This window comes from Odocoileus virginianus, chromosome 12 (assembly GCF_023699985.2).
Source record: "Odocoileus virginianus isolate 20LAN1187 ecotype Illinois chromosome 12, Ovbor_1.2, whole genome shotgun sequence".
Taxonomy (NCBI): domain Eukaryota; kingdom Metazoa; phylum Chordata; class Mammalia; order Artiodactyla; family Cervidae; genus Odocoileus; species Odocoileus virginianus.
Window position 1 is genome coordinate 59774584 of NC_069685.1, and position 12030 is coordinate 59786613.

Here is a 12030-nt window from a genome sequence, read left to right on the forward strand (position 1 = left end):
CTTCTCAGGAGCCAAAAAGAGCAGATGGCTGCCTTTGGAAGGCACAATTTCAGAAGGGACCACCTGCCCAGAAAAAAACTCATCCCGAACCCAGTGGCTGCAGCCCAAAACTGTTTAACTGGGAAGAACGTGTTCCATTGAGAGACAGAGAGGCAGAGAAAGGGAGAGTGAGCAAGTGGATGTCAATTGCGGCCATCCTGGGGAGGACGCGGTGCCTGGGATCCACACCGCAGTGTACGTGACTGTGGCTTGGATACGAAGAGGCAGGCAGCGGGAGAGATCTCACTTTGCAGGAGAAGGGGGGCTGGGCCCCTGGGAACAAAGCACCCCAGCCTCAGGGTCTGCCTGAGAGCCAGCCCAACTAGCTGGAGCAAACGGTCGGTAACACATCAGACATTTTTTAAAAGTCAAGCTAAAGCCAGCACTCACAGGCGAGGAAGCCTGAGAGAAACGGCAGGGGTGGGGATCAGGCCATGGGGCATCTTTCACTGGTGGAGCCTGGCATGCTCCTGGCGGCACCTCCATTGCCCCACGCAGCTGGAAGGGGAGGCTGAGTTCTAAGGCTGAGTTCTAAACGGGGCAGCGTGTGAAATTCTAGAGTCAGGATTGTGGCAACAGGGGCAGCTCAGCTTTCCAGTTCTCTCCTGGTTGCTCAGAATGTAATCAGATACCTCCAGGAGGCCAACCTGTCCCTTGGGGCGGGGAGGGGAGACAGGGAGAGAGGGAGAGAGAATGTGTGCATGTGAAAGCATGTGCGTGCACACAGGTGTGTTTGGATATATGTGTGCACATCCACATGTACGTCTACAAATGGAGCTGCAGAAGAGGCAAAGTTGCTCATCCTGGGTAAACTCAGGGAGAGTTACCTTATGAAGGTTTAAGCCAAATAGAAAAAGAAAGAGAGAGGGACAGAGAGAGAGAAGCGCTCTTCTCTCTGAAACCCTGAGATTTCAGCCCCAGAGTTTCCACCTACGTGACCACATCTGGGGCAATTTCAGGGAAGGAGGTCATGACCTCTGCTACTTTTCACCTCCATCCATCAGCTCCAGAAACCACAGGCTGTTTCCACCCCTTCTCGGTCATCAGCTTGGGAAAAGCACAGAGAAAAATCTCCATTCTTCCACCCCCTTTTGCATTTGACCTCAGGTGTATCCCTTGGGGATAATCTTCTACTGACTCGTTCTTTTATCTTGGTGGCAGAAAAGAAACCCCAAGACCCCGGGCTCGGGCAAAACCCTGGAGGGACCTACTTGGGTGAGGTCTTCCTGCAAGCAGCCACCGGGGGTCGTAGGGCCCGCGAGATGGTTGGAATTCAATTTCTCTGTCAATGGGGTCCTTGGGTGTGATGACTGGGACTGGGCTGCGATTATCCTAAGAAAGAAAGTCAGGTCTCCCACTCGGTCCTTCGGGCTCATCAATAACGTCTGTGGTTCGCTCTTTGCCCTCCTTTCCCCTTTTGACTATGGTGATGCCTAGTTACACGGCAGAAGCCCAACCCAAAGTAGGTCATCATCACAATTAGGAATAGCATTTGGCTGAGGGCCTGCCAAGTGCTGCGCTCCACACATCATGTCACTGAGTCATCAGTGATCACACCCTGGGACAGGTGCCATTGTTATTCTCACTTTACAGATGAGGAAACTGAGACTTAGAAAGATTAAGAGATGGTCCTGAGGTCTCATGGCTACGAGAAGGAAGCCAGGAATCAAATCCAGCCTGCTGCAAAGCCTGAGGGTTCTCTGTTGTCCACGTTACCTCTTTTGATGACAGGTAATATCACCTCTTTCTAAAGGATCAACACACAGCCTCCTTACAAAGTCAATTAAAAAAAAAAAAAGCAAAGAACTGTGAGTACAGGGCTGGGCATCAGAGAGGGAAGGAAGGAAGAGAAAAGAAAAAAAAACCATAGGCACAATTTCAGTGTTACCTACTCCCTACCCTTCCACATCACCTGGCAAATGAACCAGATAACAGAGTCTTCCAGGCTCCAAGCTTCAAGGGGGAGTGGGGGAAGGATACTGCACCTTTGGCATATAGGACAGCCACTCCAGGATGGTACAAACACCCTCGAAGTCATCTGGCACAGTGACATGCGAGACGCCATTGTAATGCATGATCTGCACACCTCCCAGCTGGTTGTTGGACGTGTAAACCTCTCTGCCCAGGACCTGCTTTGACATGACATGGTTAGCAAGGTCCTGCCTGACCTGGGGCCCTTCCATCTGTTCAGAAGTCACCTCCCTTGGTGGTCCTCAACCCTGGCTGACTGCATGTCAGAATCACCTGGGAGCTTTCAAAGTCCTGATGTCCAGGCTGCAGGCAGCCAGACTGATTACATCAGAATCTCGGCTACTTGTTGTTCTGGTTTGTTTTTTTTTCAACTTCCAGATAATTGCATTATGTGGCCCAATTTGAGAACCAGTGATCCAGCTGGTGACTGGTCATCTCCATGCAAAACCCAACCTAGCGTTGCTGATGGAGCAGGTCTACGGTGGGGCCAGAGAATTTTGCATTTTTATCATGATCCCAGGTAATGCTGATGCTTCTGGTTCAGGGGCCAGACTTTGAGACCCACTGTGGGATTTTTAGCAGACCTGATGTTAGGGAGGTTTCACAGCATTGTGGAAGGCATTTCAAGACAGTGAAAACAGCCACACGAAACTATGTTCACTAGGAGTCTAACTAAGTAAAGACATGAGATGAGAGGAAAACTACCCAAAAAGTATAGTAGGGACAAAATTTCTTTTTTTTGGGGGGGGAGTCTTTTTCCAATTTTCTGCAATGTGTAATGCTATTTTAATAATTTTTGAAATTTCAATTACAGTAACACAGAGAGTTAGTTCCACCAGAAGGGCCTAACACATACATTGTTGCTGTTAAGTCACTCAGTCATGTCGGACTCTTTTTTGACCCCATGGACTGGAGCCCGCCAGGTTCCTCAGTCCATGGGATTCTCCAGGCAAGAATACTGGAGTGGGTTGCACTGGAATGGGAAATGGCAATTTCCTTCTCCGGGGGATTTTCCTGACCCAAGGATCGAACCTGCATCTCCTGCTTTGCAGGCAAACTCTTGACGCTGAGCCACCAAGGAAGCCCAATACACACATATATGTATCTATCTATCTATCTATAATATATGTTAGCTCATAAGAGGCCCATATAACTGCCAAATGAAAGAACAGCACTTATAACAGCAGGGATGGAACTGGTTTCTTTTTTCCTTTCCTTGCCGCATTATGTAGCTTGTGGGGTCTTAAGTTCCCCGACCAGGGATTGAACCCGAGCCCTCAGCGGTGAGAGTGTGGAGTCCTAACCACTGGACCACCAGGGAATTCCTGGAACTGCTTTCATGTTGAGAAAAATTCCCCACTGGGAACACTGGGAATGTCAGAATGACCCCGCCCCACCCCGACACATCCACTCCCCGGCCGTCCCTTCAAGGTGGTCACCTTGTTGAGAGCCGTCGCCCCCGTGAGGATGATGTGGGAATTCTCGACCTGGATCACTCGCTGGCCCAGCCTCACGAGGTAGGCCCCGATCCCGAGGGCCCGGCAGGTCACCTGTGGAGACAGGACCCCTCCTGCATTCCTCGGGGCCAGGGCCCCGCTGCCCACAGCGGGGACAGTCCAGGAACCGCTGAGCATGCATGGAAGCTGAGCTTGGCCACGGGCATCCTGATTGGTGGCCGGACAGCATGGGCACAAGCCTGTCCTTCAGGCTGCCTGACCTCGACCTCCTGTCCAGGAAGAATGGGGCTAGCGAGGAAGAGTGTTGTAAAGACACACAGCAGACATGCAATGCGCTGGCTCTTGCTTTAAGAGGCATCTCCGTGGCTCTTCTGAGTTCAGTCACTCCTGAGACATTGCACACATTTCATACAACCAAAGGAAGCCTAGGAGGGCAGGTGAAACTGGGGAAGGATGATCGAGGTCTGTGTCGAGTTAACAGTATCGTGCGTGTCAGCGTCCCTGTTCTGATCACGTACAACGGTTACATAGACACCGTCACACGGGGGCTGGACGAGGGGCGCCCAGGACCTGCCTAACCCATCTCGTAACTTCCGATGCGTTCTAAGCTATTTCAAAATAGAAAGATTTATACAGGCAGACTTCGTTTTATTGTACTTCATGGATGCTAAGGTTTATTTATTTTTTTTAAACAAAATTTGTGGCAATCCTGTGAGTCAGATGAGGGTTAGCATTTTTTAGCCATAAAGAACTTTAAAGTGTATACAGTTTTAAAAGACATAATGCTATTGCAGACTTAACAGACTACAGTATAGTATACACATAACTTTTACATGGATTGAGAAACCAAAAAATCCATGTGACTTTATTGCAATCTCCACTTCAATGCTATATTCATTCACTTTATTGCAGAGGTATGGGACCAAACCTGTGACATCTCTGAGGTGTGCCTGTCTGTATATATATATACATAAATATAAATTAAAGATATATATTTATATATATATGTTTATCTATTTTGGAATATATAAAAATATCCCTATCTTTTTATATCCTTCAAAATAAAATGACATATTTTGGAATATGTCATTTTATTTTGAAATAGGTATGAAACATACATAATGACACCTAGACAATAAGCCGAAGGAAGACACTCAAGGCCAGCATTTTCCACCTTGGAAACTGAAGAGCCAACACCAAGGGTAAAAATCAGGACCTGAGTGACAGTTCACCACTGAAGAGAACTATTCCTACGACTCCACCAGAAACAGAAGATATTTCTGTAAAAGCCAAACTGGGGAGTGAGAAGATAGTCATTTACTACCAGTTAAAATCAGACAGAAGTTCTTTTTTTTTTTTCCCCACACACTTCTGGGCATGCAAGATCTTAGCTCCCTGACCAGGGACTGAACCCTTGCCCCCTTGCAGAGAAAGTATGGAGTCTTAGCCACTGCGCCACCAGGGAAGGCCCCAAAGTTCTTCTAAATACTCAATATCTTTTAAATAAGAAGAGATTGAATGCTGATTCAAGCCAACCAACTATAATAAGACATTTTGAGATAACTATGAAAACTGAACAAAAATTGAGTTCTGATGATATTAAAGAATCACTGTTGATACTGTTGGGTGTAACAGTATCATGGTTATGTTATTTTTTTAATGGGGGAGCATTTATCTAGCAAAGAGCCACACTAGGGTACTTAATAGATGGGAAGATAGAAGTGGAGGCAGCTTTAAAATAGTCCAGAAGAGCGGGCAGATGGGCTGAAGATGCAGGGATGGTTACAGGCTGACAACTGTTGGAGCCGGTGATGAGTACACGGGGCTCACTATCAATTCTCTCTACTTTCGCGACTAATTTTTTAAGTTTATTTTTAATTGGAGGATAATTGCTTTACAATGTTGTGTTGGTTGTTTCCGTCCAACAACATGAACCAGCCATAAGAAAACATATGTACCCTCTCCCTGCCACCCTCTAGCCACCCCCATCCCTCCAGGTTGTCGCAGAGCCCGCAGCTGAGCAACTTCCCGAAGGCTATCCATTTTACATATGGTGATGTTTCAGTGCTACTCTCCCCATTCACTCCACCCTCTCCTCCCTGCTGTGTCCACAGGTCTGTCTCTTTGTCTGTGTCTCTATTCCTGCCCTGCAAATAGGCTCATCAGTACCAGTTTTCTAAATTCCATACATACGCGTTAATATATGATATTTGCTTTTCTCTTTCTGACTTACTTCACTTTATATGACAGGCTTTTCGTGGTTGCTTTAAAGTTTCTATAATACGAAGTTGAGTTGGAAAAGAAAACAGGCGGGGACTCACCATGCTGATGGTGACGATCTCGTTGTAATCCTGGGAGGTCTCCCCAGCAATCATGCCCGAGCCCCTCAGGTTCTCTACGCCCAGGCCCTCCTCCTTCCCAATGATGTCTGTGATGACATACCTTCAGGAACCAAACAAGAGTCACAGACTGAGCTCCAGCCCGGGACAAGCCAAGGCTGACGCGCTTCCCAAGGAGCCGGGGAAGGAAGGCTGAGCGAGCTGAGGGACTGGAGGGTAAGAAAGCAGCCCACAGTGAGATGAAGGCAGGGGTCTGGGACCCTCACGATTGGCCCTAAAGTTTCCAGGAGGGCAAGGACAGCTTCAGTGATGATCACCCCTCCAACCACAGAGAGTCTGCTGATTCAGAGGCTGTCCTAACGAAGCATCACCCCTGCCCTGCACTCCTCCGGAGACAATCTAGAACAGTCTTCGGTCTGCAGACAGATGGGCCTGTGCCAGGAGAAGGCACTTGGTTCATGACCAATCAATCACAGCCACACGAGTCCACTGCGCAGCCCAAACTCCCTGCTGATCTGAGGGTGAGCTGATGTAATAATAATAGAAGTAAAGTGCACAACAAATGTGGCAACTGAATCATCTTAAAACCATCCCTGCCTCCCTGGTCCACAGAAAAATTGTCTTCTGCAAAAATCAGTCCCTGGTGCCCAAAAGGCTGGGTTAGGCCCTAACCCATTAGAGATTCACAAGGCATTTTAGTGCATTAAATACTCTGAGAAGGCCTGCAGTAAAGATGCTTGTTGGATCTCATCTAACCCAGTGTTTCCGAAACTTACTTGACTATGGAAAATCTTCATTCCCTCTCTCCCCCCAAATCAATGATTAACAGCCCAGGAAACTCAGCCTGGGAAATTTTGATTTAAATCAGAATCTGATTTTAAAAACCTACAACCTTCCCTGGAAAAGACACCAGTATCAAGGGCGATACTCAGGGAACAGACCCTGTCCATGTCTTCCCAGCTCACCCAGTGAGTCAGTTTGGCTCATTGGGTCATAAATTGTGAGCCCGCAAGCTCTGGGGACATGTGGGAATCCAACCTAACTGTCCCCGAGTGATGTGCTGTTTTTGTGAGAGCTGTGGCTCATGCAGGGACAGCAAGGATGGGGTCACCCTACAGGGGGCCCCAGGGGCACTGAGCTGTCAGTGCCCACAATGCAAGTTGGGGGTCCCTCTGTGCAAACACCCCCACCTGCTTGAGAAACTGTTAGCAGCCCAGAGGCAGATTCCCCACGAGCAGCTGAAACGAACCACAGTCAGAACGTGGGAGCTGCCTGCTAAGCTATTTACCTGGATTCTCCGTCTTCTTCCACATGTTTACAATGGACGGAGTTCAGGGAGCTGATTCTGGTGTAGTCTTGGGGGGTCAGGTACAGGTATTTAATTCCCTTAAAAACATATAAATACTTCAGTGAGGATATGAGTCCAGCTCCGTGTACTCGACAGACTGTTTTGTTTTAATGTCAACACTGTGTTTGAGGGATGCAGGGAGAATGCTGTGCTAATAACACAGTCACTGTCTGATGTTAACACCGTATTAATGGCACCAATTAACTGAATGTCTGCTCTGTGATTGCCACCCACCCTTATAGCACAGCCTCACTTTTCCCCTGGTCTCTCTGATTCACTGTATTTTTTTTTAAACCTTTATTGAGTTTGTTACAATATTGTTTCTGCTTTATGTTTTGGTTTTTTGGCCCCCAGACATGTGGGATCTTAGATCCTCCACCAGGGATTAAACCCTCAACCCCGGCATTGATAGGGGGAGTTTTAACCACTAGACCTCCAGAGAAGTCACTGATTCAGTGTGGTTTAATCATCTTTTCATTCTCTCTCCCCAAAGGAGCCTTTCAGATACTTCTTTTTCCCTGATTGCCAACCCCTTTGCCCCAGGAAAGTTTTATTATAGATATAATGGTTATGTAATAAATGTATGTGTTTGTGTGTGCGCTTCTACATGAAAATAATACTTTTGGTCCCTTTGGGGGGACAATACCACCTCCTTGAGAACATGTGCTGTGGTTGCAAAGAATGCCTCAGTCCCCTGCATTTTCACATCACAAAGATGTGTGTTTTTCTTTCTTCATTCTGCCTTTTATGATGTCCTGAGGTCTTCTGGATGAATTCTAAGAACTTCCCGAGGCCAGGGATTACGTGTCACTCACCTCTGCATCCGTGGTACGTACTGTGTTCAGAAGATGCTCAGTATGTATTGATACTAACTACATGTTTATATAAGAAATAACTATTTTCATTATTGTTCTCCAAGGATCCTTCTGAGGGCTTCCTAAGTAGCTCAGTGGTAGAGAATCCGCCTGCCAATGCAGCAGATGTGGGTTCAATCCCTGGGTCGGAAAATGCTATGGAGAAGGAAATGGCTACCCACTCCAGTATTCCTGCCTGGAGAATCCCATGGACAGAGGAACCTGGCGGGCTACAGTCCATGGGGTCACAAAGAATTGAACATGACTGACTAAGACTTTCAGAGCCCAATGAGGTGACTACTACGATTATTCCCATTTTACAGATGAGGAACCTGAGTCATTTGCTAGTGGCCGAGGAGGAGTGAGGACTTCCCAGGTGGCGCTAATGGTCAAGAACACGCCTGCCAATGCAGGAGACATAAGAAAGGCGGGATCGATCCCTGGGTCAGAAAGATCCCCTGGAGGAGGGCATGGCAACCCACTCCAATATTCTCGCCTGGAGAATCCCACGGACAGAGGAGCTTGGCGGGCTACAGTCCACGGGGTCGCAAGAGTCGGACACCTGAGAGTCGGACATGCTAAGTCTGGACTTAGCGACCAAACCACCACCACCATGTGTATCCATGCTGTCTACTCAAAGAGCAAGATTTCTTCCCCACTCCCTTAGAGGTACTGTCACTCCCTCGGAAAACACAGCAGGAGCTAGGTGGCAGCTTCGCGCTGTACCTTGTGCGGGTCTTCCGGGTCCACCCAAGCCACCTGGAACATGTGCTTGATCTCCTCTGCCAGGCCGATACGGGCCCCACTGTTGGCCGCGAGGTAGACTTTGGGGATGCCCTCGGCCCGGGCCAGCTCGGACGCCCGCAGGTAGAGAAGGTCTTCTCTGGGGCCGAAAGATCCGATACGGAAGGTGATGTCATTGCTGATGAAGATAATGTCACGCCCTTCTGGGTACTCGAGGGTTTTGAACCTCATTTTGAAGGCCACCATGCCCACCTGGAAAGGAGATGAGTGCACAAGAAAACAGGTTTGCTTCTTCAGGGAGAAAAAGTTTTTTAAGTTTGCTTTTTTTTTAATGTAGGCCATTTCTAAAGTCTTTGTTGAATTTATTACAATATTGCTTCTGTTTTATATTTTGTTTTTTCGGCCACGAGACATGTGGGATCTTAGTCCCCCGACCAGGGATCAAACCCGCACCCCCTTCACTGGAAAGTGAAAGTGAAAGTCATTCAATCATGTCCAACTCTTTGCAACCCCATGGACTATACAGTCCATGGAATTCTCCAGGCCAGAATACTGGAGTGGGTAGCCATTCCCCTCCAGGGGATCTTCCCAACCCAGGGATCGAACCTGTGTCTGCTGCATTGCAGGCAGATTCTTTACTAACTGAGCTAAGAGGGAAGCCCTTCCTTCAATGGAAGGCAAAGTCTTAACCACTCAACAGCCAGGGAAGTCCCTAGGGAGAAAATTTTTTAAAGGGTGATTCCAGCCAGGAGCTGGGCTCTGTGGGTTTTTTGTTTGTTTTTTGTTTTTTAATTTTATTGAAGTACAGTTGATCTACAATGTTAATTTCTTCTGTAAAGTAAACTGACTCAGTTCTTTACCTCATTTCCTCCAGGAAGTCGGTTCATCTCCACCAGCTGGCCCTGTGGATCCAGCACAAGTTCAGTGTACGTCAGGATGTCTTTGGGGTACTTGTCCGGGGAGTGCCACATTTTAAAAAGAGCCTACAGAGAAGGAAGTAAAGGGAAAAATCTGAAATTGGCAGTAAGGAAGTACATTTTCTAGGGCTGCCTTTCTTTCTTAATCACAAACTATTTAAAGCACGCAGCAGAAACATGCAGAAAAAATAAATACCCATGCATCTATCTTGCAGTTTTGTCAAATCATAATTTCTCCAAAGTTGCTTTAAGAATTTTTTAAAAAGAAATAATAAAAATGCAGCTGAAGCCCCTGGTGTGCCCCTTCCCATCCCATTCCCATCTGTCCTTCCCCCTGCTCCCCTCAGGTAACCATTACCCTGAACTTGAAAGAAAGTGAAAGCTCGTCACACAGTCGTGTCCAGCTCTTTGTGACCCCGTGGATAGAGCCCGCCTGGCTCCTCTGTCCATGCGATTCTCCAGGCAAGAGCACTGGAGCGGGTTGCCATTTCCTTCTCTAGGGGATCTTCCCAACCCGGGGTTCGAACCCAGGTCTCCTGCTTTGCAGGCAGATTCCAGCTGAGCCACTAAGGAAGCCCATCCTGAATTTGGTGTCAGTCAAGTCCTCTATGTGTTTACGTTTTTATCTCATTGTATGTGCAGACATTAAACACGTAGCATTATTTTGCATGACTTCCATTTTAAATACATGATGTCACATCAGACATGTCCTTCTACAACTTATTTTTCCAACTCTCCAATACATTTGAGACATTTATCCATGTTGATTAATTTAGCTCTGGTTTATTCCTTTTCCCTCCTGTTCAGTTTTTTACGGTATGAATATGTCACAATTTATTTACTCATAATTTTTAGTAGAAACATTTAGATTTCCAATTCTACAGTATTACCAATAATGCTATAATGAACATTCCTGTGGTCTTTTTACATGGGCATATACCTAGGAGTGGGATTGCTGGATCATAGCGTATGTGAAACTTCGGTTTTACTGGATATTATCAAATTGCTTCACAGCAAGGATGTGTGAGAGCTCCTTCACTCCACGTATTGTCCACATTCGGTTTTGTCAAGTATTTTCATGTTACCCATCTGCTAGGTGTGAAATTATACTGTGATTCTTTTTTTTTTGCTCTCATGTTGATCTGTATTTCACTGATTGTCAGTTAGGTAAGCACCTTAGAATATGTTGATTGAAGTTTCTCTTACATAATATTGCTCTAATCTCTTGCTGGTAACAGATATCGAAACATATTCTCCCAACCTGGGGTCTTTTTTTGAAAAGTTAATTTATTTAATTGGAGGCTAATTACAATATTGTGGTGATTTTTGCCATGAGTGTACATGTGTCCCCCGATCCTGAACTCCCCTCCCACCTCCCTCCCCACCCCATCCCTCTGGGTTGTCCCAGAGCACCAGCTTTGGGTCCCCCAATCTGGGATGTTTTTACATAAATAACTTTTAAATTTTAATGTAGTCAAATTTATGGGGCTTTCCTATGCTTATGCTTTTAACTCACTCTGAGTGGTTTTAATTTTCTTGAAATTTATTTTTGTATACCAGATGAGGTAGAAATAAAAATTTATTTTCCCAATTAGATAAAAATCTCTTTGTATCTTTTAGTGAGATATATTCCCCTTCATTCACAATTCCATCTCTACATTCTGTCAAGGCTCTGTTTAGGAGTGGGTCTGATTCTAGACTCTATTCTGTTCTATTGGTCTATCTGTTTAGCTCCCTGACAATAATATTATGATTAGAGTAAGTATAGCTGCTTGAAAATAGTGACTTATTTTAAAGGACGGCTAAGACAAGTACTCCAGATTATTTTTTCAAAATTGCTTTTGCTATTAACAAACTTTTACTTTTCCTATGAACTTTTAAGTTGCACCCAAAACTCCAGAATTATACTGAATATATTATGAGGGGAACTATTAACTTTACAATATTGAATCTTCCCATCATTCATAAGCATGATATATCTCTATTTAGGCTTAAAGTACTTCCATAAAGTTTCAAAATTTCCTCCGTAAAGGCCTTTTATGTTTTTTTATTCTTAGGGAAACTTTAGAGTTGATCTTAATATTGTAAACAGCAAAAAAAAAAAAAAAATATTGTAAACAGCATTTTCCCAATTAGATTCTAGAATTATTGCTTGTCTATGAGAGCACAATTAATTTTTGTATACTAATCTAGCTAGAGGAGGGAATGGCAACCCACTCCAGTATTCTTGCCTGGAAAACCTCATGGACAAAGGAGCCTGGTGGGCTACAATCCATGGGGTTGCAGAATCAGGCACGACTGAATGAGTAAGCATGCACTTGTATCTAGTAATCTTGCTATATTATCTTGCTGGTTCTTTAA

The 12030-nt window shown here is 45.8% G+C and overlaps 1 protein-coding gene across 4 annotated transcripts in view; it reads right to left on the reverse strand.

Annotated features, from left to right (window-relative positions):
- ACACB (acetyl-CoA carboxylase beta) overlaps positions 1 to 12030 on the reverse strand; it is a 102773-nt gene that overhangs the window by 12454 nt on the left and 78289 nt on the right. For all 4 annotated transcript variants that reach the window (XM_070475444.1, XM_070475442.1, XM_020907281.2 and 1 more), the window contains 7 exons: positions 9613 to 9735; positions 8735 to 9004; positions 7095 to 7192; positions 5789 to 5909; positions 3450 to 3560; positions 2025 to 2168; positions 1251 to 1371 (listed from right to left, as the gene is read on the reverse strand). In XM_070475444.1, the coding sequence (XP_070331545.1) occupies positions 1251 to 1371; positions 2025 to 2168; positions 3450 to 3560; positions 5789 to 5909; positions 7095 to 7192; positions 8735 to 9004; positions 9613 to 9735 (988 nt within the window). The remainder of the gene's footprint in view (positions 1 to 1250; positions 1372 to 2024; positions 2169 to 3449; positions 3561 to 5788; positions 5910 to 7094; positions 7193 to 8734; positions 9005 to 9612; positions 9736 to 12030) is intronic.